This window comes from Lemur catta, chromosome 1, assembly GCF_020740605.2.
Source record: "Lemur catta isolate mLemCat1 chromosome 1, mLemCat1.pri, whole genome shotgun sequence".
Classification (NCBI taxonomy): Eukaryota; Metazoa; Chordata; class Mammalia; order Primates; family Lemuridae; genus Lemur; species Lemur catta.
In genome coordinates, this window is record NC_059128.1 from 134,956,915 (window position 1) to 134,984,209 (window position 27,295).

At 44.6% G+C, this 27,295-nt stretch overlaps 1 protein-coding gene across 15 annotated transcripts in view; it reads left to right on the forward strand.

Moving 5' to 3' along the window:
• KIAA1217 (KIAA1217 ortholog) overlaps positions 1-22,085 on the forward strand; it is a 293,787-nt gene extending 271,702 nt beyond the window's left edge. For 5 of the 15 annotated variants that reach the window (XM_045534890.1, XM_045534861.1, XM_045534911.1 and 2 more), the window contains 9 exons: positions 3,029-3,212; positions 6,556-6,719; positions 9,850-10,014; positions 13,243-13,362; positions 16,924-16,959; positions 17,108-17,188; positions 17,302-18,906; positions 19,361-19,486; positions 20,197-22,085. In XM_045534890.1, the coding sequence (XP_045390846.1) occupies positions 3,029-3,212; positions 6,556-6,719; positions 9,850-10,014; positions 13,243-13,362; positions 16,924-16,959; positions 17,108-17,188; positions 17,302-18,906; positions 19,361-19,486; positions 20,197-20,694 (2,979 nt within the window). In that variant the 3' untranslated portion in view covers positions 20,695-22,085. Of the gene's footprint in view, positions 1-3,028; positions 3,213-6,555; positions 6,720-9,849; positions 10,015-13,242; positions 13,363-16,923; positions 16,960-17,107; positions 17,189-17,301; positions 18,907-19,360 lie in introns of all 15 variants that reach the window. The other 10 variants (XM_045534881.1, XM_045534898.1, XM_045534934.1 and 7 more) reach the window with 8 other exon arrangements.
• The last annotated feature ends 5,210 nt before the right edge of the window (positions 22,086-27,295 follow it).

Genomic DNA, 27,295 nt, shown 5'->3' on the forward strand with positions numbered 1-27,295 from the left:
AACCCTATCTAAGTAGAACAAGAAAGAGAAGAAAAGATGAGAGAAATAGGCTGGAGTCCGATTTGAGAGAGCTTGCAAACCATTCCAAGATGTCTAAAGTTTACTCTGAAGGTATCAGAGAAATGCTGCAGTTTTAATCTGTGATTTTTTTCTTTTTTTTTTCTTTTTTTTTTTTTTTGAGACAGAGTCTCCCTCTTTTGCCCTGGCTAGAGTGCCGTGGGGTCAGCCTAGCTCACAGCAACCTCAAACTCCTGGGCATAAGAGATCCTTCTGCCTCAGCCTCCCAAGTAGCTGGGACTACAGGCGTGTGCCACCATGCCCGGCTAATTTTTTTCTATATATATTTTTAGCTGTCTAAATCATTACTTTCTATTTTTAGTAGAGACAGGGTCTTGCTTTTGCTCAGGCTGGTCTCGAACTCCTAACCTTGATCGATCCTCCCGCCTCGGCCTCCCAGAGTGCTAGGATTACAGGTGTGAGCCACCGCACCCAGCTTAATCTGTGATTTTTTTAACACAACATCTTTAGGAAATTAATCTGAAAGCAAGATACAGGATACAGATCTGATTTAGGTGGTGGGTCTAGGATTAAGGGAGCTGGATGAGAGGTCACTATAGTCACTTGAGAATGAAAGGTGGAGGCAATCAGAATGGAAAGAGAAAGCTAGGTCTTGAGTCCCAAACAACGTAAAGAAAAAGACCCGCCATGATTTAAAATGTTTTTATCAAGAGCTGGCGCCAATGCACAAATAACACATTTTTCTTCCCCAGCGGCCCTATAACTTTCCCTCCACTCACTGCTCTACCCCCAGCAACCTGATCCTGGCCCTTCCTGCCTCTCTTGAAAGTCACCAGTGAGCAACTCGGGTTGGGTACATTGAGGTGACCTCACAAGACTGCCGCCGTCTCAGCCACAGCTGCTGGGCCTCTGAACACTAGGTAGTTTCTCTCTGTTCCAGGGGCAGTGGCTGAGCCCCTACTCGGAGTCAGCTATTTCAAAAATGCGCATCACAGGAGGGGATGGAATGTGATTGGCAGAGTGTGATTTTATCCCTGTGCCTAGGACAGTAGGGAGGAAAATGCATTTCCTCCTGGAAATTAGTGGATCCATCACTTAAGACAACTCACCAGCTGGGTGCGGTGGCTCATGCCTGTAATCCTAGCACTCTGGGAGGCCGAGGCGGGTGGATCGCTTGAGGTCAGGAGTTCGAGACCAGATTGAGCAAGAGCGAGACCCCGTCTCTACTAAAAATAGAAAGAAATTATATGGACAGCTAAAAATATATAGAGAAAAATTAGTTGGGCATGGTGGCGCATGCCTGTAGTCCCAGCTACTCGGGAGGCTGAGGCAGGAGGATCGCTTGAGCCCAGGAGTTTGAGGTTGCTGTGAGCTAGGATGACGCCATGGCACTCACTCTAGCCCTGGCAACAGAGTGAGACTCTGTCTCAAAAAAAAAAAGAAGACAACTCACCACTTTAACCATCTCTATATTTAAAGGATGTCAGTATGACAACACTTTTATTTAACAAATATCTATTAAGAACCTAGTGGGCATAATTACTGTGATGTGTATGTTTTAAGTTTTGAGAGGAGACTGGTGAGTCACGTCTGACAATGCCCTGATCTGAAAGTGAGAAGGCCTGGGTCTTTCTGCCAACTCTGCCACTAACAAATGGGGCCACCTTTATTCAACAGAGATCACTTAGCCCCACTAGGCTCCGGGCCCTCCTAGACAGAACAGCAGAGACAAAGTCTCTGTCCTTGAGAAACTTACCTACTTGTAGGGAGAGAGAACAAGTACATGCCAGGTGTTAATAAATGCTAGTAAGAAAAATCAAAGAAGATGAGGATGGTGAAGGGGGTGGATATTATTTCTAGAGAGTGAATGTTGGGCAAATTCTTCATCTCACCGGGCCCCGCCTGAAGTTCCCATATGTAAAATGTGCAGATTCAGTGATATTTTCTAATTCTCACATTATGGGGTTCCACTCTTCTGGTGTGAATTTCCACTCTGCCCTCCTGGAATGATTAATGTGCTATCTATAAACTCACAGGACAATGTTCTTTTGAAAAGTATACAGGTTGCCGGGCATGGTGGCTCACACCTGTCATCCCTGAACTTTGGGGGAGACCACAGTAGGACTGTCAGTTGAGGCTAGGAGTTCCAGACCAGAATGGGCAACATTCTATTTTTTGTCTCTACAAAATTTTTTTTTAAAAAATTAGCCCGGTGTGGTGGTGCATACCTGAAGCTGTAGTCCCAGCTACTCGGGGGGCTGAGGCAGGAGGATCACTTGATCTTAGGAGTTTGAGGCTGCTGTGACCTATGGTTGTACCACTGCACTCCAGCCTGGGTGACAGAGTGAAACCCTGTCTCAAAAAATTAAAGGTGTACAGGTATTTGAAAATATATTTTATTTATATCTTCCTTGTTGTGGAACTTGAAGCTTACAGGTCATTTACAAATAATACCCTTCCCACATTTTATAAATGAAACAGTGTGATCGAGAAGGTCATATAGGAATTCTTTGATAGAAGTCAAAGTTAAGACACAGGATTTTTTTGTTCTTAGTGTTTTAGTTTTTGTTTCTATTTCTACTAGTTTTTCTGTGTTTAGTTTTTGTTTCGGCAATGAAAACTCAATTTGAAAAACAAACACTTGGTAGTGGGAGGCATACCTTTGAAAGCATTATCAGTGTCTCTTTCTGTTTAGAATGGGTAGACGTACACAGTAGGTGCTCAGTAATCATTTAATGATTTGGGGTTTCTAAGCTTGCTTCTCTGTGAATGAGTATCACTGGGGCTTAAATGGCAGCTCATGTCGCTGTAGACAATACAGCAGACAGCAGAAGGGTCAGGTGGCCTGGACTTGGCAGAGCTTGTCTGATGTGCACAGAAACCAGGACATCATTTCACCAACACTTCAACTTTGTCACGTCCCCTCCCCACCCTAAAGTAAAATCTCTAAGCTGTTCATTAGCTTTTCCTTCAAGTTTTCAAGCTTTCTTCGCCTATTGTTTTCCTTCAGAAAGCAGAAAGGAAATGGGAAGAAAAAAGACAAAACCTGGACCATTATAACGGGAAAGAGTTTGAGAAGCTCCTAGAAGAAGCTCAGGCCAATATCATGAAGTCAATTCCAAACCTGGAGATGCCGTCCACCGCGGGCCCGCTGCCGAAGGGAGAGGCTCCGGTGGACAGGCCAGAACTGTCAGGTAAGTTCCGGGCCTGTGGCAGTTGGTTACCCAGCTGTGTGGCTTCCTGAGCGTGGGCCAGTGCAGTGCCACCCAGCACACGTGCTGGACACCAGCTCCGATGTCTCGCTTCGTCAGCATCTTTAGAAATGTCCGTTGGAAGAGCAAATCCTCAAGTGTTCCCTAGATCTTCATTTACTGCTTTTTAACTCTGGCCACGGTAGGGAAGCCGTGTCCTGTGTTAGAATACTAGAACAATGCCCACTAAGGGGGAATTTAAATCCCCAGCTTCCGCATTTCCTATGCATTTATGACACTTCACAGCACCAGCTGGGAGAGTATGAGACCTCCATTTAAAACAAGAGCTTTCTGTGTCCTTGCAGAAGGAAAATGCAGCTTTTAGGAGCCCCTGGGGGATATTAGATCATCAGGCAAAATTGTCGTTTTTTCATCAAAATTATTAGAATGTATGTTTAACTATCTGGACCATGGAATTTAAACATCAACATGTCAATACTCATGTAACTTTTAAAAAAAACTCAACCTACTATATCTCCCACCAATTACAAGCCATGTGCCTTATTCTGATCTTAAAATCATATACACAGACGTTATTTTACTTGCAGCCTGATGTCTCCACGGTGTCACATTCAGCGATGCTCATTTAGCAGCTAGAATTAATTTGAAAGGGAGTCACCATCTTGGCTTGCATGTCAAGGAACATTAAAGTGGATTTGATTTATAACCACTATACAGTTATTCCTTGGTATCCATGGGGGGGGATTGGGTCCAGGACCCCCCTTAGACACCAAAATCCAAAGATGCTCAACTCCCTGATATAAAATGACATGGTATTTGCATATTACCTGTGCACATCCTCCCTATCCTTTAAATCACCTCTAGATAAATTACAATACCTAATACAGTGTCTTCCCATCACTTCATTCTATGGTTTCAACATAGTACTTGGCAGGAGGCAAGTTCAAGTTTTGCTTTTGGGAACTGTGTGGATTTTCTTTCTCAATGTTTTCGATCTGTGGTTGATTGAATCCACAGATGTGGAAACCACAGATAAGGAGGACCGACTGGACTTCTCTCTTCCCTGACGCTCCACTCACTGAAACTCTTCCCCCTCAGTCTGTGCTAAGAGGCTTTTCTCATGTCCTTCCCCATCTGCCAGCTGTGTTAGGCCTCTGTAGCGCCCCTGGGTCACCAGGCAAGAAGCTTCCCAGAGAGGTTAGGGCCCTGGGAAGGGCAGCTCTTCCCTCCCAAGGCTGGGTTTCTTCCCACCGCCCCCAGGGAGAACTTCTGATGTTTCACAGTGACCTCGCTCATTACGTGTCTATCTTGCCTAATTCTGTTCCCCCTATTACAAATTTTGTCATATAGTCTTTTGATGTTTTATATAGTTCTCATAACTGTTCTTTCTTGTGATTGCACCACAAAAATATAACATTACATTTTGTTAACTTACCTCATTTTGGCTTTTTATTCTTTCAGATTTGGAAAAATTCACATAAATTATTTTGTAAATTACACCCCAGAGTATTTTTACTCAGTTAAAATGTTCTTATTGGGTTTTTTTTTTTTTCATTTTTATTTTTTAATGCATGCTGTGATTTCTTCTCAGAAAGCGTCCACTAATGGACAGGCCACCAGAAATGTGTAAGGGTATCATTCCATTACCATTATCTTCCAAACATTGGTTTCTACCCTTTGAATTTATTTGTCGTGGATGTTATTGTTTTTATTTATTTTTGTTTACTAATAAGGCACAAAACTCTAAGCTTGGAGTTTTAGAAACCATTTGTATTTCCTCTTGTGTGAATTGTCCGACTACTTAGACTATGGGAAAAGATGGTTAGCTATCAAAAATCAATGGAGAATTTGCAGGATTGCAGCCTCAGTCATTGTCAAAGAAAAATTATTCACTGGGACTCTTGTTAAAAACAGCGAGGATGAGTTTATTCAAGAGTATTGCAATAGAGGACAGAGATTGAACTCAATATGAAGGGTAGACGGATTCTTGCTCAAGGCAGGCCTAGGGCTAAGATAGCATGGATGGGAGAGAGGAACTTGCTCACACATTAAGAATGGAAGAATTCATCCTAAACTGACTTAGCAAGACTCTTGGCTAAACCTAGACACAGTGACCAACTGGACGCCAGGCAGCCTGACTGAAGTTTGGTCAAGGAAAGAGTCTGTCGTCACCCACCCGATGAGAGAACTCATCACCTTATTCAGGTCAGCCCAAGCCAGTCCCTAGAGGGACCCCCAGAGCTGGGGCGGCCCTCCCAAGGCCCCATGAATGGCTGCAGCCTGTCACCCAACACCGTCGTGCATGAGAATCACTTGCTCTTCACCCTGAGGGTATAGCCAGGTCTTTATTACAACGTTAAGCAGAAAATCCTCAAGAATCTCCTTGAAACACCTCTGTCTCAGTTCCCCAGAAAAGAAACACACCCTCCTAGGAGACCAGTCCCTAGGGAGAGCTGGCACAAAGCTCCCAGTCTCGAATTGGTGGTTCTCATGCTCTGTTAGCCCTGGGCACAGTGTTGATACAGGGCAGAAGTGTGGCTGTTTTGTTGAGCTTTGAGTAAGGAACGCCTTTCCCTATGTCCTGGGTGGAACGTGAGCAGATACGCACACCTCCTGACTTTGGTATTCACACTATTCTCTTATTTTTGCATTTGCTGCCTTCTTTTGTTAGCCAAGAATCTCTTCCAACCACATAACCATGCCCAAAAAACGTCCACTTCCTCTCTGGCTTTGTTCTTTGTTGCCATTTGCATCCTATTTTCTCGCTGGCCCTCTCTTGGCCTCATTCTGCTCTAGCATCCGCCTGCACAAATCCCTCTTGCTGAAGCTGTATTTTCAGACTAGGGGGATGAAGGTTTGTTTGGAGGCCATGCAGGGGGCTCCGGATGTGCCTCTAGGCTCTGATCTTTCATCCTTCCAGGTAATATTCAGCTTTTCTGCATAACAAGAAATTAGTTTAATAATAATAGCTGATATTTTGCATAACAGTTACAATAAGCCAAGCACTGTAAATAAATCATTTAATCCTCACAACACCCTGGGGAAAGGATATATATATATTTTTTTTTTTTGGAAAGCATATTAGTATAATACCCACTTAGCAGATGAGAACACTGAGACAGACACAGGTTAAATAACTTGTCCAGAGTCTTTTTGGGATTTAAATCCACTCAGTCTTCAGGGTCTATACCCTTAATCATTGCTCTATGGAGAGAACAGAGAATTTTTAAGTCAGATTGCAATGAGTTTGTAGCAATATACTACTAGACTTTCTGGGCATTATCTGGAAAAGCGATTATTTTTGCAATGGCATATTGTTTTCTAGAAGACTCTTCAAATTCAGAACAGGACGTGGACAAGCTGGGGGGAAAGTCACCCCCCCCTCCTCCCCCACCCCCTCGGCGAAGCTACCTGCCAGGATCGGGGCTCACCACCACGAGGTCGGGCGATGTGGTCTACACCGGCAGGAAGGAGACCACCACCACTAAGGTCTGATGGGTTAAGCCCTGGGAAACTGGTTTCTGGGTTCAGATGATACCCTTGGACAAGGTTCTCTCTGTCCCGACATAGAGAGTAGCGAGGCAGAGAAGCGAAGTAGTGACTCAACCACACTAGATCTCCAGGGAGCGGCACAGATTGGGAAACGTTGGCCAATGTCATTGGACTAGAGCAGGGGTGGGGAACATGTTCATGTTGGAAGGCTGCATTAATTTAGCTGTAATCAAATAAGACTGCATTCAAGAAACTTCAATTAGATATACTTAAAAATGTATATTATTACTTAATTTCAAAAAATGAAAACCATTTGTTAATTTTAAAGTTAACTAACCTTTTGATGACTTTGTTGTGTCTGCTTTTTGTTGGAAAGCATTTGAATATTTGGTTGCAGCATGGAGGTCGACAGTTTCAGTTGATCCCCTAGATGGGTGTCAGTCATTTGTGACCTTAAGGGCATCTTGATTTGGGTCAGGTAGAAGAATGTAGATTTGCAGCAATACGTGGTTGAAAAGCAAAAAAGCATTTTTCAGGCATGTTGCTGAAGGCATGGGTATTCTATTGCATTTCTCCATATTTCCGTTGGATCTTTCTTAGCATCGATGACTTTAAAATGTCATCCACTGAGAGCTCAATCAATTCCATCTGTAGTTCTTTAGGTGCCTTGGTGATATCAACTAGGTGAGGCTGAAATGCTAATTTGAGTGTGATGTCATGATTCTCAAAGTCAGTGAACCTTTCATTGTATTCTCCAATTAATAGGTCTATAACAGCTGCATATTCTTCAAATGATTCGCATATATCATCCTGCTCATCAATGACCTTTGCTAACTAGCGAAAATGTGTGTCTGAAATTTCCTTTTGAAGAAGTGTTTTGAAAAAAGATAGCTTTTTCTAAAATGCTTGGGGGTTTTGCCACATATCATATATAGAAATAGTTTTACCTTGCAAAGAAATATTCAAGTCATTTTGATTTGACATGATATCACACAGAAATGCTACATTCCTACAGAAGTCGTCTTTTAATAATTTACATTACTGATTCTGTTCTTCATAAAATGTATCTATTCTCACAGAGATAAAATTTTAGCTAATACCTGTCCCTGTGATAGACAACACACTTCAGAATGATACAACAAATCCACACTGAATACCTCATCATTCAACTTTAACATGTTACAAAACTGAGGATGGCGTGTTACATTTGCATGAATATAGCTAATTATACTTATAACTTGTTGCAAAGTCTCACTTAAAATAGTAGCTTTAGGACAAAGATTTTGCTGATGCAAGATACAATGAAAAGAAATGAGAGTTTCTGGATCTTTTAATAGTTTTTTTAATCTGTGCAATAAACGCTTCATGTTTTCCTGTCATGGAAGGTGCACCGTCTGTACATACACTCACTAAATTTACCAAATTCAGTCCAACTTCACGACGTTGATCTTAAAAGTGGTTAAAGATATCTATTTCCCATGTTCTGTTTGCAAGAGTGACCAAAGTGAGTAAGTCTTCCTAACAAAGAAAATCTTCTGTTACAACCCAAATGAAATATAAAACCTGTGTCAGTCGTATCAGTTGATTCATCCAAAGCGATTAAAGAATATATATTTTCCTTTTAAAGTATTGCATGAAGTTGTCCTGTGAAGTTGAAGGCTAATTCATGCTGCCGATCGGTTATGGTTCTTCTTGAAAGAGGCAGTTGTTTGTACTTTGAAATGTTATCAGGGTCTAAGCATCCTACAACTTCAACAATGCATTCTTTCACAATTTCTACATCACTGAATGGCTGCCCTTTTTTCACCGAGTATATAAGCTACTTTATAAGTTGCTTCAGTGACATTATTTCCAGGTCTTATTGCTGCTTGAAAGAACTGTCTTTGCTTTTGCTTTTCATCTTTTAATTTCTGCAATACAACCTTTCCCGCCTCTCCCTCTGATTTAAAATATTTGTGGTCCTTATGAGTGTAATAATGCTGATGAGCATTGAATTTCTTTAATGTTGATACTGCAGTACCACAAAGCAAGCAAATCATCTGATCTTTAGCAGAAACAAGATCATATTGCAAGTCCCAATCCTCATTAAAAAATCAGTTTTCTTCCTTCAGCGTTCTCTTGGTCTTCTTCGACATGATGGTCTGTTAAGCAGACGGAATTAAAAAATACCATCAAGCTGTGCAACTATTCACAAATTCCACTTCACACAGAAACACAGTGTACAGGTGTCAAAAGCTAACAACAGACTGGCATACTCGACCCCCATAAACTCTCACCAGCCAGCTTCATGCGGTAGTGGTGCCAGTCAGGTGGGGGAAGTTAGAACTAAATCACGAGTGGAGCAGCCATCATTAGCCCTTATGGCTACTAATGTTTTAATTATGCCAGTCAATCAGGAGGATTATTTTGTTGTAGCTTATTTCATTCTTTAGCATTTTAAATACATTCATTTTTAAAATTAAAAATATAAAAGACGAACAAAAATGTATTAATAAAAATAAAAGGATTTGTTCTGTAAAATTTGGATTCAGTCAAAAGTCTGCATTTAAAGACCTAGAAGGCCACATGTGGCCTTAAGGCGGCAGGTTCCCCACCCCTAGTCTGGACTCAGCACTGTGCTTTATCCTGACTTGACATTTAGCTGGGACAATGTGAAATGCAAATCACTGGCTACTTCCCAAGCAGGGCATCATATGACTGAAAAATGGGGGTAGGAGAGGGAAATGAAAGAAAGAGGTAACAGTGATTAATGGCACAGTTGGGGGAGTGTATATGGAAAGATGTTCCAATGAGCTTTAGATTCCACTTAACCAGGCAAGTTTTATCTTTTATGTTAAATGCAAAATAGAGTTTCCAAGGAGCTTAGTATGGAAGGCCCTTCCCTGAAGGCACTGAGCACTGAGGAGTTACAATTACATTATAATTCTTCAGTCCATGCATCGAAATGACAGCCTGTGCCAACAAAAACCCAAACTCTATGCAAGGGGACAAAAATGGCTTTTTGGCCACTTTATCAGCAAGAGCAGAAAAGCCAGGGCCCAGGCAGTGAGGGGCCACGTGATCTGTCCTTTCTTTGCTAGCACCTGGGAGGCATTGAGCCAACATCTGTGGTTCGAATCTCCTGCAGGCAAGCAGTGGCGATGCCGGACCAAGCCCACAGACCAGAGCCACCAAATGTCCGCCAGAGGAGCCTGCTTCAGCCTGGACTCCGTCCCCACCGCCTGTCACCACCTCCTCAAAGAACGAGGAGGAGGAGGAGGAAGAAGGAGAGAAAATAATGGCAGAACTCCAGGTATGTGTTTGCAGTGACTGACGTTGGCCCCTGCCTTGCCACGGGGGACTCTCCGGCCATGGTGCTCGCAGGTTTGTTAGCCAGAGAGGGCGGCGCAGGGCCCTGTGGACCATGGCCATGGGAGATGCATCTCTGACCTTGGCCTCAGCGTGCCTGTAAGACACGTGCAAGGAATGACCATCTCACAATACAACTCAGTGAAACTACCCAAACATACACGCCTTCCCATTTCTGCCTGTAGGATTCACTTTCCTTTCTTTTAGTCTTAGTAGTCTGTGCTTCATCTCAGAAGCAGTAAGATGGAGATGGAATACTGGCCATTGTCTTGTCTGGATAAGGACTGATCGAATCCATGCCTTAGGTGGCTTCATGTTCTTTAGCTTTAACATTGAGAATGACTGACCTTGAATCACGGACTCAAGGCCAATGACCGGCCTCCTATAGTTCATACCAGGTTCCTGTTCAGTGTCAAGGTCATCTTTTCAAACATTCTGAAAAGCTGAATGATTTTGTTTTCCATTTTCCTTGGACTATTGGGAAAAAGATACTTTATTAGTTTTAGATGTTTATTTTTTAACTAATTGACACAGTCTACTCTCAGGATTAAGGACAGGGTGCTGGGGCTGAACCCCAAACTGGTCCCACATTCAGGTCATGGGTGTGAATCTGCCCTACGTTCATGTTCTCAGAACTTGTCTAATCAGAAACATGTACATGGTTCCTAGACTAAAGTCTGTTTGTAGAGCACAGTCGTCCCTCAGTACCTGTAGGGAGACTGGTCCAAGGACCTTTCTCAGATACTAAAATCCACAGATGCTCAAGTCCCCGACATAAAAGAGCATGATATTTGCATATAATCTGTGCACATCCTCCTGTATACTTTAAATCATCTCTAGATTACTTATAATACCTAATACAATGTAAATGCTATGTAAATAGTTGTTATACTCTATTGTTTAGAGAATAATGACAAGAAAAAAATGTCTGCACATGTCTAGTACAGATGCAATATTTTTTCTCAAATATTTTTCATCTGATGTTGGTTTAACCCATGGATGTGGAAGCCACAGATACAGAGGTTCTGCACCTACTGTATTTCATTTGACTCACATTTATTCTTGAATTTTTCCACCGATCAGATAGACCACAAGCACGTTGGTGCCCCAAAACATGTTGCCTTTTCAACAGTGTACCAGTGGTTTTGTGTGGGTCCATGAATTTTCATTTTTCATTCGGAGTAGGAAGAAGTTTCAAACCAAGACCATTTTTACTGCTTTTGTTCTACTCTGGTTTCCATGGTAATATGTGCCGAAATTGAGCAGCTTGGAGTTTACAGGGAAAACAGAGCTGCCGGCTGATTTGTCACCTGCATGAGCTCTTTCCACCCTCGATAAAACTCACAGCTGGCCTGGAACATCAGACTGTTTACAGGTTTTTAGAGTGGTTGGAGAGTCCTATTCATAGAAACCACAGATTTATAAAGTCAGTGCCTTTTAGGCTTGTGAATAATCCAGTGCTAGCCCTCTAAGAGAAGTGATGTGTTTGTTGCAGCCACTTACAGCCCGCCACGAGGATATTTCCCTGCACTGAACTCTAAATCTTTGATGCCCTCTTTGACCGCTTTACAAAGGATGGAGTATCTGGCGTCTTGCAGTGTTATTGGTGGTTAGATGATAATAGTGGTGAATGAAGTGCTCTGACCCTAACGTAACCAAACCTTGTTAGCCCCCTACTGGGATAAGGACCCAACCTGGTAGATCAGAGAGTCCATCAATGACCAGTGGCCACACTGGTTCCTCTGTCTCTACACACTCTGGACTTTGACCAAGGTAGGACAAGGAGCAGGTACAGCCCCTTGTAAGAGTAGTCATGGAACAACTTCATGTGCTCCATGACACCAGGCATCAGACATGACACAGGTTCTGAAATCCAGGGCCTGCCAGTCCAAAGGAGACAGCAATCAGCCTTTAGTGAACAAAGTCCAAGTAAACAGATAAGCCAAACACGGCCAGGGCAAGCTAGGACCCGCGTGTCTGAGGAACAGCAAGGAGGCCAGGTGCAGAGGGAACAAGCAGAATCATGGAAGAAAAGACCAGAGAAGATCACTAGTCACTGGCTACATTCAGATTTTAGCACCAGTGCTGAAACGTTCGCTTAGCGGGGGACATGCGTTGTTCTTCCTGCCTGCAGGGTTATTTCCAAATGACAACATTGAACATAAGGAAAATACCAGGCAATTATTTAAGATGATTTGTTTAAATTAGTAGGTTTTAATCCTGGCTGCACATTAAAATTACTTGAGGAGTTGGGGGAAAAAAATACTACAGCCCAGAGATTCTGATTTACTTTCTCTCCGAGTGGGGTCTGGGCAACAGTATTTTTAGTTTAAAGTGGGTGATACTTAGCCTGGTTGAGAACCACTGATGTCCATACACTTGGGTCCCTGGGGGATCTGTCTCTCCTGCTCTTGTGATCGTATTGTCTGGGCACTTCCGGGATGCCCCGTGGCCTTTCAGCCTTGCACACGGTCTGTACTTCTCTCTCGGGCTGAGAACTGGCCGCCTTGACACAGACGTCACACGAGCCAGCTGTTGCGTGTCGTAACTGTGATAGTCAGTTTTCAGAGAGAAATCTCCAGGGCTCAGGCAGTTCCTGGGCCAACCGGAATCACATGGATGCTAAAGAGCATCACTTTATTCTGAATGAGCCTCAGAACACAGTAGCCCCGGTTACTATTTCAGAGAGTGGATTGATAGGGATTTCTTTCACTTGAAGGTTTAAATGTTTAAAATGGCTTGTGAGCTTTTTTCATATAATTTCAATAAAACTCTTAAAAAAAAAGAAAGGAAAGAAAAGGAAAGATAGCTTTTTGTTTTAATTCATTTATATAGTCAAGATTTTTAAAAGGTCAAAGCAAGAAGCCCTACTAAATGCAAATCATGTTCACCCCAGATAGGAAAAATGTCCCTAAATGTAAGAGATCTGTCCATTTTATCTTGGCACGGCCCAAGAAAGCAAGGAAGTCTTTGCCCCAGGCTCAGCCCCTAAGCCAGCTTCACCGACATGAGGCCAAATGGGGAGCAGGATTTTGGGGTGCTGCTTCCCCGGCTCGAGCCTGTGTGCAGGACTGGGGCTGGGGTCCCCATGCCTCTGCGTTGCCTGCCTGTTTCCTTCCTTTCTCCTTGGTACCCTCGGATCCCCATTAACCTCAGTATTTTAATTCCTTAGGCATTCCAGAAGTGTTCCTTTATGGATGTAAATTCAAACAGTCACGCTGAGCAGTCCCGGGCTGACAGTCACCTTAAAGACACTAGGCTGGGCACCACAGTCCCACCCAAGGAGAAGAAGGTAACGTGGCAATGACACATTTGCCACATGGCTGGACAGTCCCTCCCTTCCTTGCTCTGACACTAACACCGCTCTCTTGGCTTGAACTTCTGCCCTCTCTCTTTTTCTCTAATTTTTTTTAAACTAATGGAGACACAGGTTTAGGTTGAGATCAGAGATACCTGGCTCAGGTTGAACGCTGTGTTCCCGTGCACAGCGTACAGTAGCACACGCAGAACTTAGACAATATGCTCCCAAACGAGAGTATTCACCTTTCAAGATTTTCTAGAACAACTCTAGGAAAAAATAGAAACAGCAACCAAATATATAGCAGCTTTTTTAAATTTTTACCATGTCTTCTGGACCAAAAAAAAAAAAAAAATCTACATTAAAAATAGGTAAACCTTAGAGTTGGGGGAGAAAATGCATGGCAGAAAATACCTGCCACCATACCCAGGCATGTCCTCCTGGAGACATGCAAATATTTGCACATACGTCCAAGGACGCCAATCAGAATTTTTGCAAAGTGTTACCAGTGTTTAAAGTGTGCCTTCCAAAATAGTGTAGTGTAATTTTAATGCTAAAATATACTTGCAACTTCAAAAAAGATGTGCAGTCTCTGAAACAAAGTCCACAGTCATTGCATAAGTACTTTAGGGGGACGATGTTAGCCTGCTTGTTTGAATTGCACCTTTAAGTTGCATTTAGGGCTTAGATCTTATTTGAATCAAGCTTCTGTCTAAATTTCAAAATAAAAAGCTTGTCATGACCAACTCAAGTCCTAACATTTTTCACCAGTAACTCCTATTTCAGAATTCAAAGACTCCCTTAAAGTCAAACAGATCACCTGCAATATAACCGAGTAGCAACTCCACGTGGGTCTGTGTACAAGTAAGCTCAGTGAGGAAGATACAGTATCACAAGATCAGAGGGCTGTTCCAACACAGCCCTCAGAGAAACACAGTTCTGGGCTCGCAGCTCACAGCCAAGAGGCCCAGCCAAGGAGGCCGACCTCTGTCTCCCAGGCTCATAACCGTCATGGACAAGCCCTTGTGTGAACTCTGTCTGCCACATAACTGACATAAGAAACCATTAACGGGGGAGGAGAATCTCACTGTCCACCAGGGGAGAAAACTATTAGATTATTATTGATAAATCTTCTTCATGAAGAAAAACTTCTACTGATTTGAATTGAACCTGTAAAATCACATCAGAAATATACTGCTTTTTCAGTACGTGGAATTTCCTTATGTGGCCTTATTAAAACAAGCTCGTGGAAGGCCTGGCATGGCATGGCATGTTGTGTTGGAGCCAGTGTGACCATTTCTGTCTAGAACACTGACTGTGAACTTGGAACTTCTTGAAGATCTCCCTGGAGACAATCATTGTCTCATTGTAGAATTTTTCTAATTGGCTAGAAAATTGCATGAGATTTCTCGCTGCAAAATTAGAAATTTATATCCCATTGATTTAATTATCTCAATCACAGGCCCATCAGATAATAAGCATGTCTTTATTGAGTGCCCAACGCTGGGTTTAATCACAGGTGCTCATTCCAGATAATTATGCTCGGTAGATCAACCTCCTTCACAATAACTGGGAATATCAGACTTAAACCCAGACTTTTGTCACTATTAACCTCTTCCTGTGCTATTCATTTATCATTCCATAAATCAAATGTTTTCTTAAACATTTTTCTCCTGTTCTCATGAAGCTCCAGCCTAATATGTGACTTTTATGCAATTTTCCCTATAACTGTATCTCTCGTTTTGGTTCATTGTCCAAATGCATCCTGAGTGTGCTGCTCTAGTTGTCTAAACAATCCAAATCTCAGAGCCTATAAACAGATATTAAAGAGGCTTAATTAGCTGTCATGCAGAGTCCTGACCAGCTGAGACTAAGAAATCACTGTGACTTTACTTGACAGTTGTAATAACCAAGTTCGTGTATTTGCTTTGATACATTCATCCTTTTATTTCTAGCCCAGTGATAAAAAGGTATTACTGGTCATGTGAGACCTACACTTGACATCTTTATTTTAGTGACCTTCCAAAGTGGTATTCCTGCTACTGAGTCATTTTTAAAACACATTTATCGCAGAGGGACATTGGAAATATTTAACGATTGAATGGCATGGGCCCCGACCAGCCAGGACAGACACCAGCCCTCACCCCCAAAAAGGGGGGCCAGCGGAACATCTGTCACGCATGTGTCTTCTTTAGGTCACATGCCAATTCCTTCTTCCATGCAGACAGTGAATTCACACTCAGGTCCTAGCATGATATGCTGATTCCATGTTTGGAGTTGACACCTTAGGCTGAAACCTCATTTATTTGTCTTCTTTAAAACCTTTTACTCAATGTGTTAGTTGTTTTATATTTTAGACTTAAAATTCCACAGAAGAAATGATGTGTTTCAGCTGCAGCGGCTGAATCATTACACTGGTTTGGTGGGTTTGTGGGGAGTGAGCAGAAGTTAAACAGGGGGTGTCTGGTGGCTCATGGACCTCCTACCTTGTGCAGTTTTTCCATGTGATTAACACTGACTGTGTTTGTGTGATATTCGGGGGTGGGTATGAACACGCTTTCCATTTCTAACCGGGGTAGCAGGATGAGCCTGGGTTGACTTGGGCTTGGCCTGGGGCATTGTGCTTTATTGCTGTCATCATTTAACCAGGCAGCCTGCACTGGGGCTGTGTTTCATCCTGCTGTCACCAAGCCCTTCTTCCCCTCAGCCTCTGCAGCAAGAAGCAGGGGCAGCAGTGCCTTGAATCGAGCAGGCATTGCCAGCGTTAGTGTCATGGCAGGGCCAGGTCTACTGACACCCCATGCTGACAAAGGCCTCGCTCACAGGGGAGGGACCTGAACACCTGGGTCCTCACGGTTGGATCTTTCAACCCTGAATCTTGGTGAGACCCTCAGAAGCGTATCTTCAGTCTGCCCCGGAAAATATAGAGATTTAAAGGTGAATCGTGATGTCACAGTCATTGTTTTAGCCTCAGATATCTGCTTGGTAAACGTTTAGGTTACGGTCATACTCTGACAGTGTTAGCACCATAAATTTGGACTTGCTTGACTTGGCTATTATCAGTTTGAAGGTTATTTGGACACTTAACACTTGCAGTGCAAACTGCAAGGACATTTTCAATCTGTCATTTGACCAGGGGAAAATAATGTGTCTTTCATCCCAAAGTGCCATACCCAACAACCAGTGCAGATGTCCTTATAGGACAATTTCCATAAAAGAAGCAGAGATAGGACTGAAATAACTGGCTGTAAGGGAAACTAAAAATCTCCTGGTCTAGTTCCCATTTTATAAGTGAGAAAGCTGAGACCCATAGAAGGGAAAGGACTTAACGAAAGCGACACGGTTCAGTAGCAGATCTGGATTAGCATCCAAACCCTCTGCCTGCTCATGCATTGTACTTTCTGGCTTTAGACTGTGCTAAGCTCACAATCAGATCTTGAAAGGAGGACGTATGGCTACAGAATCTGTCCTTTTATTCTCTTAACTGCTCCCCCACAAAGTTTGACATACTTGACATATTTTGCTAATCGAGATTTTCATCTTGTGCAAACACAGGGCATTTTTGGAAGTTGGCGAACAAAGCAATCCAAGGTAAACAGAGCTATAGGTTTTGGATTGGTGTGTAACACAGGTGCTTGGCCCGCATGTTCTGGAAATGTAATTAAAGGCACAATGTAGTGATAGTCCACTCTGGGGGGATGTGGTGTGTGGAGTAACATGTCCTACGCTATTCTACCAGAATTTGGAATTTTTCCATGAAGATGTACGGAAATCTGATGTTGCGTATGAAAATGGCAATCCCCAAATGGAATCCCGAAAGGTGAGTTCACCTCATCTGTGTTCCAGCTGATACCACGCAGATTAATTTCCTTCCTTCGCAGACCCATTTCTGATCACGTGTGTGTGGTTTCCCTCCTCCATTCTCCCTCTCAGGTTCCCGCAGGGACTCTAAGACCTAGTGACCCTACTAACTGGGAAAGAAGAATGGAAAATAGTATTTCTGATGCATCGAGAACATCAGAATACAACACTGACACTGTAATGAAGGAAAATTCCGTATCCAATATGAGTTTACTCAGAGACAGTAAAAACTATTCCCAGAAAAATGTGCCTAAGGTTAATTTCAGTTTCTCTGGCGTTAGCTCACTGGAAGATGAAAGAAACAAAGGGCCTAAAGTCTCAGGACTGCAGTACCCCATACCCAGCACTGAGAATCCGAAGTTGAATTATGGAAAGACCAAGGAGACGGAGCTGCAAGGACACAAAGATACGGACAAGTGTCATGTTCCCTCTCCTGCTAGATCAACGGAATCGAGTGTTCGTGATGTTAAAACACAAGATCAGGAGGTTCCGGCGACAGATTTGAGCCAAGTGGTTCTGAGACCCAAGGGGGCTAGGCATGCCAGTGTGAACCCTAATGAGGACGGAGAGTCAAGTCCAAGTTCTCCCACTGAAGAAAGCGCAGCCAGCGACAACATCGCCTTCATGATCACCAAGACGGCCGTCCAGGTCCTCTCCAGTGGGGAGGTCCACGACATCGTGAGCCGGAAGGGAGAAGACGTACAGACAGTAAACATTGATGCCAAAAAGGAGGGGACCTCCCAGCAAGAAGGGCCTGAAAACGAAGAGCCGGTTGTGTGCCTCGACAAGAAACCAGTGATCATCATCTTTGACGAGCCCATGGACATCCGGTCTGCGTATAAGAGACTTTCCACCATATTTGAGGAATGTGATGAGGAGTTGGAGAGAATGATGACAGAGGACAAGATAGAGGAGGAAGAAGAGGAGGACAGTGGAGACCCCGGAGTCCTGAATAACACTTCCCACGTGTCTCCTAAGAAGGCTGCCTCGGACAGTCCTAGCACAGGACAGCAGGCGGAAACAAAATCACAGCCACACTGGCTGATGGCAGACACCAGAAGCCCAGGGGGACAGGAAACGCATAAAGCCGATCCGGGCAAGTGGAGCCCCGCAGATTCTCCAAACTCAGACGGCAAGGGTGATGACCTGACCGATGACCAGTTTGAAAGCCCCAAGAAAAAGTTTAAATTCAAATTCCCTAAAAAGCAACTCGCTGCTCTCACTCAGGCTATTCGCACGGGAACCAAAACGGGGAAGAAGACGTTGCAGGTGGTGGTCTACGAAGAGGAGGAAGAGGATGGTACTTTGAAGCAGCACAAAGAGGCCAAGCGCTTTGAAATCACGAGGTCTCAGCCCGACGACGCCCCGAAGAGCATGGGCAGGAGACAGGAGCAGCCCATTCTGGAGGGCTCCTCTCCGATCTCAAGAACTGATGAAATTAGAAAAAACACCTATAGAACCTTGGACAGCCTGGAGCAGACCATTAAGCAGCTCGAGAACACCATCAGTGAAATGAGCCCCAAAGCCCTCGCTGAGACCTCGTGTTCCTCCAACAGAGATTCTCTTGCAAACTCCTCCCTCGTGGCCCCAGAGGCCTCTCCCCGACCCTTGCTAGTTCCGGATGAAGCCCCCACTGTCCTAGAGCCCCCCACGTCAGTACCTGCAGCTTCACGTAAGGTATCTTGGTCTGCTGGAAAAAATGCAAGGAGCAGCTGCTTTCTTAAATCTGCCATAATTACCATTAGCAAAGGTGTCTTGTGATTTAATCGCTTCCTCTGAGGTGGTGCGTGATACCCTCCTCCCACCCTCTGTCCCTCACCTTCAAAACAACAACAACTAGGTGCCTAACAGCTAATTGAGTCTGTCGTTGACCTCTGTTGCTGACTGGTGTTGGGTAAACGCGAGGAGATGATTGCTCTGACACTCCCATTAAAATCCGTTCGATCAGTAGTGAGCAGTTTGGTTCCGTTTGATTCTTCTGATTAACCCCGTTGGTGTCTCCCAGATCTGTCCTGCATGTAGAGCTGTGGCTTCTCACCTCGAGCTTCTCTGCGCACAGTGGGGCAGCCTCGGGGGTCACCCGCTCACGCGACTCTCCTTCTCTTCCCCTTGTCCCTGGTCCTTCCCGCAGGGCTCCAGCGGGACCCCACAGACGACCAGCAGGATGCCCGTCCCCATGAGCGCCAAGAACAGACCTGGGAGCCTGGACAAAGCCAGCAAGCCGTCCAAACTGCAGGATCCCCGCCAATATCGTCAGGTAGTTTTACCTTAAACCCAATTTTGGATGGACACTGTCTCTGTTAAGAATCGAGTCGCTGACTTAGGTTATGCCAAATATTGTGTTTTTCTTTGTAAGATACGGTTTACGTAGACATCCCGGATCTTGGGGGCATGAAGAAAGTCCTAAAAAACCTTTGTTAAACTTTTCACCACGCTTTTTGCATGCTCGCAATAAAACATCTTTTACTTTGTGACTCCACATTTTAACTGTTAACACACGGTGCCAGGCCAGGTGACTTTTCTTTGGTGAATGTAGTGCTTCATCCGAACACCTTGGGGAAGAGAGACAAATCAACCTGTCGTTGAACTGCCCTTAAAGCCACCAGTACTAACGTCTGTGTTGACTGCATTGCATTAGAGCACATTAACTCTCCATCACAACTCGGGGGGGCCCCACTCCAGTAACCACCCAGGGGCACGGCCCACCTGGCACATGGGAATGGTAGTTGGAATGACATGATCTTCTCCCAGACACCTTCTTCCTTTTCTCCTGTCCCTCCTTGGCTGCGTAGGCGGGGGGTTCCTACTAGGTCCAGGACAGCACAGCAAGACTTAGCTCAGGCCTTGAACTGTTTTGTTGTTTTTCTTTTATGGAATTATTCTTGGAAGGGCTGTGTTGCCAGGCCCTGAGGGTCGATCGTGTTGCCAGCTTTCTGACAAACTGTCTCCCGCCATCTTTGTTTGCAGGCTAATGGAACTGCTAAGAAAGCTGGTGGGGAATATAAACCTACTTCCCCCTCCTTACCTGCTTCTAAGATTCCAGCCCTTTCTCCCAGCTCTGGGAAAAGCAGCTCTCTGCCCTCTTCTAGTGGTGACAGCCCTAACCTCCCTAATCCACCTGCTACTAAAACAGCAATTCCTTCTAACCCTCTCAGCTCCCAAACAGGACGGCCCGCTCACTCTGCCTCCCTCATCCCTTCTGTTTCTAATGGCTCCTTAAAGTTTCAGAGCCCCACTCACACAGGGAAAGGTCACCATCTTTCATGCTCACTGCAGACTCAAAACGGCCGAGCAGTCCCTCCTTCCTCCTCCTCCTCCTCGCCCCCCTCCCCTGCCTCCCCCACCTCAGTGAGCCAAGGTGCCAAGGGCGTCAGAACCATCCCTCCTCCTAGCTTCACCAGCTACAAGGCACAGAACGGAAGTTCAAGCAAAGCCACCCCATCCACTGCAAAGGAAACCTCTTAAAGGCCAAATCCTATTAGGCACAAGTTGGAGTTACATTAAAAAACAAACAAACAAACAACAACAAATTTAACGGTCTGCAATAACTGTTTTCACAAGAGAATGTAACATATTGCTGTGTTGTTTGAGACTTAATGCTAAGTATGTGCTAAGTACTGGATGAATAGATTTCAGTAAAGCTCGTTTGTTTTGTTTTTTTTTTTTACTTTGTTGCTGTTGTAACTACATAGTGTTTACTGTCTATATTCAATATCTAGTACAATGCAGTAAGTTTGTGTTACAAAAAGAGAGTGTGGTGAGAGAAACGGGTGTGTGAGAGACGGGAAAATTGTATTAAGCATGTAAAACATGTACGATTCCAGAATTTTAGTATGTTTTGTATAAAAATATTTTTCATTACGGAGACTAGAAGTGAACAGAGAAATACACAAGTGTGACTATACAAATTGTAAAACAGATACTATAATATTTCCTTTTATTTTAGTGTTATTTAGCTTTATTACAGATTTCTATTTTTGTCAAAACTTCATGGTTCCTTTCCAAATCTTTTTTGCCAAAACATTTTGATACTATAGCATTGTACATTTGAAAGTAGTGTGCTAGACTCTAAGCCAATGAACTTCTACACAGGCCAACAGGGGGTGTATGTAGAAGGCAATTTATCAAATCTATTGCACTGCCATGAAAAGTATGTATAATAATTTGCTCGCCCAAGCAAGCTCATTTTCTTTGCTTGCTTTTTTTCTTTCTTCCTTCCTTTCCTTCTTTCTTTTTTTTTTTTTTTTCTTTTTCTTAACATATCGAGGTTCTCAAGTTGTTTTCTTTACAGTATCTAACCCCTTCCTTTGTTTTCTGAGACCTGGTAACCCACGTTATTGCATTGTGGATTTTAAAATGTACACTTCTGTACGGTTCTGTAAACTGATAAACTTTGTAAATATATAAATACAAATAGACATTAAAATACTGTATGTGACAGCACATAGAGTAGTTTTCCCACACCAAAGTTAATTTTTACGCATGCTTTAAAAGTATATATTGGGATGGGCAGATAGGGTACGGACTATCCACACATTTTTAAAAAGCCACAAGTTTGCACAGCTAGAGTGTTTTTGTAAATAAATGTATTTGTATAACACAGTCATGTAATATACAGAACTATAAGCAGAGACTTTGCAAAACTAAAAATAAAATAAAGGGCTGCATGCTTCTTATTTTTTGTACCTTGTCACTATAACCACTTCCTAGTCAAAAGAATAAAATGTAACTGTTACCAAGTTCAATGTTTTTGGCTTTGAGGGATGTAACCACATCCACTCAGACAAACGCTACTTTCCTGAAAGCTCTGGGGTGACTAATGATGAGTTGCTAATAAATTAATTGCAAGTGTGGTGCCTTGGATGTGACCTGCTAACTGTCGTCTTCTCTGTGGCTTATCAAGGTTGGGCTCCCAGAAAGCAAACCCGGATACAGAGTTCGCACCCTCATTTACCGGAGGGGCTCTTATTTCTTTTCTCTTTCTTTTAAAAACATTTCCAGTAGACATAACATGGAAATAAAATACCTTTATCTCTAGGGCTTTTTTTTTTTTTTTTCCGAGTCCTCAATTTAAAAAAAATATTGTTGGTCGAGGAAAAAGTGCTAGCTAATATTACACTATGTGTTTTCATTTAAAAAGAATGGGAGGAAAGTTAGCAGGAATAATACCAAGATTATGAATCGACTACAGGAACAATCTCAGAAATGTGCTTATCATTTTTCACCTGCAAAATATTTAATTTGGTAGTTTGATGTAGTAATGCAGATGTTCTTGCTACATTAGAACCCAGTTGCTCGTGTTAGCAAGCATCTGGCTTACTGAGCTGGGCTGGCTTTACTACAAATATTTCATGATGACTCATTATTATTAATGTAGTCACATGTTTCAGATAGCACTTAGGAAAATCTTTATTTAGGTTCCAACATTTCAATCATATGTCATAATCTCAACACCTACATTACGTTCATACATAATAGCTAATTCGTGCCCATTTTTTCGTTTCTGTTTATGGACAAGCTGAAAATTCCTTGTAAGCAGCTAAATAGCAGATCATGGCTCACATTTTCAGTTTAACTTCAGACTTCCTGGCATTCTGGCAAGATCCTATAGGTAATGGTAATTTCAGCCAGTAGAATGAAGGACAGAACATGTTCACCAGGTAAGGGAAAAATGAACATAGATCTGTCCTCTACCATGACCAAGATCTAGCAGAGTTCTGCCTGCCTCTTCAGGAAACCGGAGAAGAAACAAGCATAATTGGAGGAACCGAATCCAGGTGTGCGTAGACTGCCTATGACAACACTTACCAAAAAGATGCCCATCATAAATTTGTTTCATATAGTTGCTGCCCCAACACCCATCTTTAGGGCTGACATAAGTTGTCTGAAACCCAGCTGTCTCCTGTCCTCTGTTGGCCTCCTTAAAACATCCCTTCCCTGTGTGGCTGTTTGCAGTACGGCCCACCTGTTCCTCATCTCACTGACCCCAAACTCAGCAAGCCCGCAGCTGCTGACCATGATAAAATCTAACGGGCAACACCGGAGTCGTGCAAATGCGGTCCGCCCCTTGGCACGTGTGCACCGGTTTTTGCAAACTAGCCAATCCCCAGCCTCACGGGAACGCTTAAGGGCTAGCACGCACAGACCTTAATAAAGGCATAGAGCTCTGGGTTCTCTCTCACTCCCGTCAACCCTCCAGCAGCACGTCTGAGCTCTCTGGAATCTGTAAGTAAGAATTTTTTTTTCTGTTTCATGCTGTTTGGTTTCACCTTTTCATTGTGCCTCACTTGACCTGACACACCCAAACCCAACTACACCCCCACCCTGCCACATCAGGGCTCTGCTAGGAGTGGCTATCTTGGCTTATAGCCGCCCTCGACAGAGAGACCTCAGGACCAAGTTAGAAAGAAACTGTGACAATGAAAATTACAGCAGAACCTTAGGTCGTTTAACATCGACAGTGGACCATGTTAGGTAGGCTGAGCTGAGCTGCTAGATGTTCACATTTTGTTAAAGTACTGCTAAGAGTCTCACTTGAGAGAGCAAGAGCAGGCCACACAGTTGGCTCCAGGAGTCCAGAGCTTCATGGAGGCGGTGGCACCTGGTTCTTGCAGGTGTAAGAAAGAACTTCTAATAGTGTCACATTAAAGAAGCTGCTTTTCCTTGAATGCTGCTTGGAACTGGCTTTCTTCTCAAGTAAAACACGTTTACACACACGCAGAAAAGCCAGGCTCTGGGACTCGCATCTGCAGAATGGTCCTTCTGTGAAGTTGTATTCTCAGGCTTGGGAGAAGGTGCTGCCAAAGGGTGCCCATCCCTGGGCTTCAGTGCTTGGGGCAAGACCCATGAGGAAACAGGGACATACACACTGGGCACAGAGAGCAGGTATGGTCATTACGCCAAAGCCAGATTCATAGACAAACCTGGGCCTCTTCCCAAATGCCCCACTCCGTAGTTCTAATTAACTTCCTCCCTTCCTCAAGGCTCTGCAAATGCAAAGGCAAGTTTTTCCAAGGGAGTAGAGGAATGAGTGCTCCCATTGAAAATTCAAAAGGTAAGTTTGCAAAAGTAACCAGGTGACACTGTCCAGGAAAACACACCACTGGCCACAGGCAGTCATGCATTCCTTGATCTGTGCTCTCCAGGAGGTCATGTCCAAAACAATAACGTGATGCCAAGAGCACTCTTCAGGAGAGAACCCCAAGCCCTGCCGGGGGGGGGGGGCATGTCCGGATCCGGTGCCCACCTTAGAAGCAAACACTCACCCAGCTGACCCGGAAGCAGGAAGGTTAAGTTATGCTCAATGCGCTCTGCCAAGAAGCCAGGGGAGCTTACAGTCCACACATTAGATCTACACAAGATGCTTAATTTTTTCATTGCCTTGCATTTATGGGGGAGCTCCTTAACCCTGTCTCTGTGAACACATCAACAACTGCCGTCTGTTGCCTATCATGGGCCAGGTGTGATGCTAATGTGTTTTGCATCTTTTGCCTTTTAATCCTCACAAAGACACTGAGAAAGTTACTGTCGTCATCCCTGCCCACCTGGCTGTAGAAAACGCTGAGTCTGTGGGACGCAGTTCGGGGATGGACAAGTGGAGGGCGGACCGTTCTGCGCGGGGTAGGGGCTGCTTAGGTTGCCGCTTTAAAGACAGTGGCGTTAACAGGCGGTTTTTCACTCTTGGATCAAACGAATGAGCCTAAGGCACAAACGCGCCCATCCACGGGATTATTGGACTGCAAATTTTGGCTGCCACACCTTCAAAAGGTGTGTAGGTAGAGAGGCGCTCTGCTCAGAGGGCGTCATTCTCATCTAATATTACTGTTGCAAGGGAGGACGCTGGATTGGGCCCTGGGATCGCGGCTCCTTTGCCTTTAAACTCCAGGCGGGCAACTAAAACTCCGGAGCGCCCCGCTGGGGCTGTGGGAAAACCGCCTCACCTGCAGGAAGGCCCCGCCCCCGGCCTGGCCAGACCCCGCCCATGACACGCCCCAACCAATCCATGTCCGGGTCCCACCCCACCCTCCCGGCCCGGCCACGCCCCTCCTGGCCTGGCCACGCCCTCTCTCTGCAATCTTCTGACTGGTACCTTCCTGAACTTCACCTGCTGGGGTGCTGGGGTAAGCAGCTCCCAAGCGCCCCCTAAAAGGGATTTCTCGAGGTTCGGCTTCCCAGGCATAGACTTGTGAGTGGGCACTTTGGCCCCTCAGAGCCTTTTGTTTGTGTGTGGGGTTTTTTGTTTGGCTAGTTTTTTGGGGTTCTTTTTTTTTTGGTAGAAACAGGATTTCCCTATGTTGCTCAGGCTGGTCTCGAGCTCCTGGCCTCAAGCGATGGTCCCCCTTTGGCCTCCCTTAGTGCTAGGATTACAGGCAAGAGCCCCTGCGCCGCTAGAGAGGGCATTTGAGACGCAAGGATGAGACTATCCTACCGGACCTGAGCCCCGCTTTAAGGTACAAATGTTTCGTGCAAGATGAAATTCTTGATGATCTACCTACTCACCTAGTTTCAAGAACAAAATGTGACACCCTGATGGAAATGCAACAGAGCTGTGGTCTAACACGCCCCACCGACTAGGGGAATTCAGCCACAAACGTGGACGCATTCAGGCAAGTTGTACCGGGAACTCAAACGCCGTGCACGTTACCTGGTGCTGTGACCTTTCCCAAATAGTGAGCGACTCTAACACTTTAAACAAAGCAAATTATGATTCTCATTTTACCCATTCCTGTTAATTTTATCGTATATTTGAAGGATCCAAAAAGTTGAAACATAAAATGGAATTGGCCTCTAGGCTCAGATAATTATTAATATAAACACAGTTTTCACTTAAGCAAATGTCCAGTGGGACATCGCCAGGGCCTGCTGGGGATGGGGGGGGGGGGGACAGTTATTCCTGGGCAGCTCCCTGTGAGACATCTAGCTTCCCTGCCCCACACCCACCAGCTGCCACTTTTGCCTCCATCACTGTGACAACTAAAACTGCTCCACAATACCCCAGATGGCCCCTCAGAGGCAGGACTGCTCTGACCGAGCACCACTGGCATGTGACAAAGAACTCGCACTTCATTGTTGAGAGTCGGTCCAGCCCCAAGGGCAGAAGGATCCAGCCTGGCGACCCGCTCTCTGCCTGACAGCTGCACTTGGGGGACACGTGTGGCCCACTCCTGGGAGGTTTCTAGGAAGTTGTATCTGTATTAGCCTGTAAGCCCTTCTCATTCCTGTCTGGAAGGGCGAGTGATTAACCACAGGAGGACCCGAACTGCTAAGGAAGGAAAGAACAGAAAATCTCGGAAAAGGCAGTGGGAGTGGATTTCTCTTGGGGTAGAATGTGGAAACTCTGGGCTTAGCAATGGGACTTAATCATGTAGAGCCAGGGCCCTACCCTGCCAGACACCATCTCCTTTCTGACCTAACGTGAAAAGCTAAGGAACAGGGTGGTGGCCGGTGGGATACACCCCAGCACTAGAAGAGCCCAGGAAATCCCGATCTTACATTTGGGACAGGCGTGGCTCGTGTTCCAGGTTCTCGAAGCCGGCTGCACACCACAGTCACCTGGAAAGCTTTTAATAAACTACTGTGGCCTGGGCCAGGCCCTCACAGGTGCTGCCTTAGCAAGAGGAGGCTTTTTAAATCCTCCCAGGTGACCCTAGTGGGGAGACAGGCTTTGAGAACCACAGCCTCATCCCAGAAATCAGCGGGCCCAAGAGTACTGAGCAGACGCTATCCTTCAAAACTGAAGGTGACTGTGACCCCACGACAGCAGATTGACACTTGAAAAGTATGGCTCAGCCACTATCTTTGCTTCCTGCGCCACCCCCCCAGACTTTCCAACTGTGTTTCTAAAAGAAATAGTTGGAATTTGTGGGTATATTTTTGTCTTTCCAGCAGATACTACTCGCTGCACTTTTTGGCTTGTGTTTTGACACCCGCAGTGCTCTGAGGATCTGTCAGTATTGCCTGAACGTGGAGCTTGTTTTCCTTGCAGCGAGCTAACGTTTACAGGGTTCAGCTGCCTTTGGAGCTGGAGTCATTTAAGGACCGAACTTTAAGGAAGTACAGGAGCACC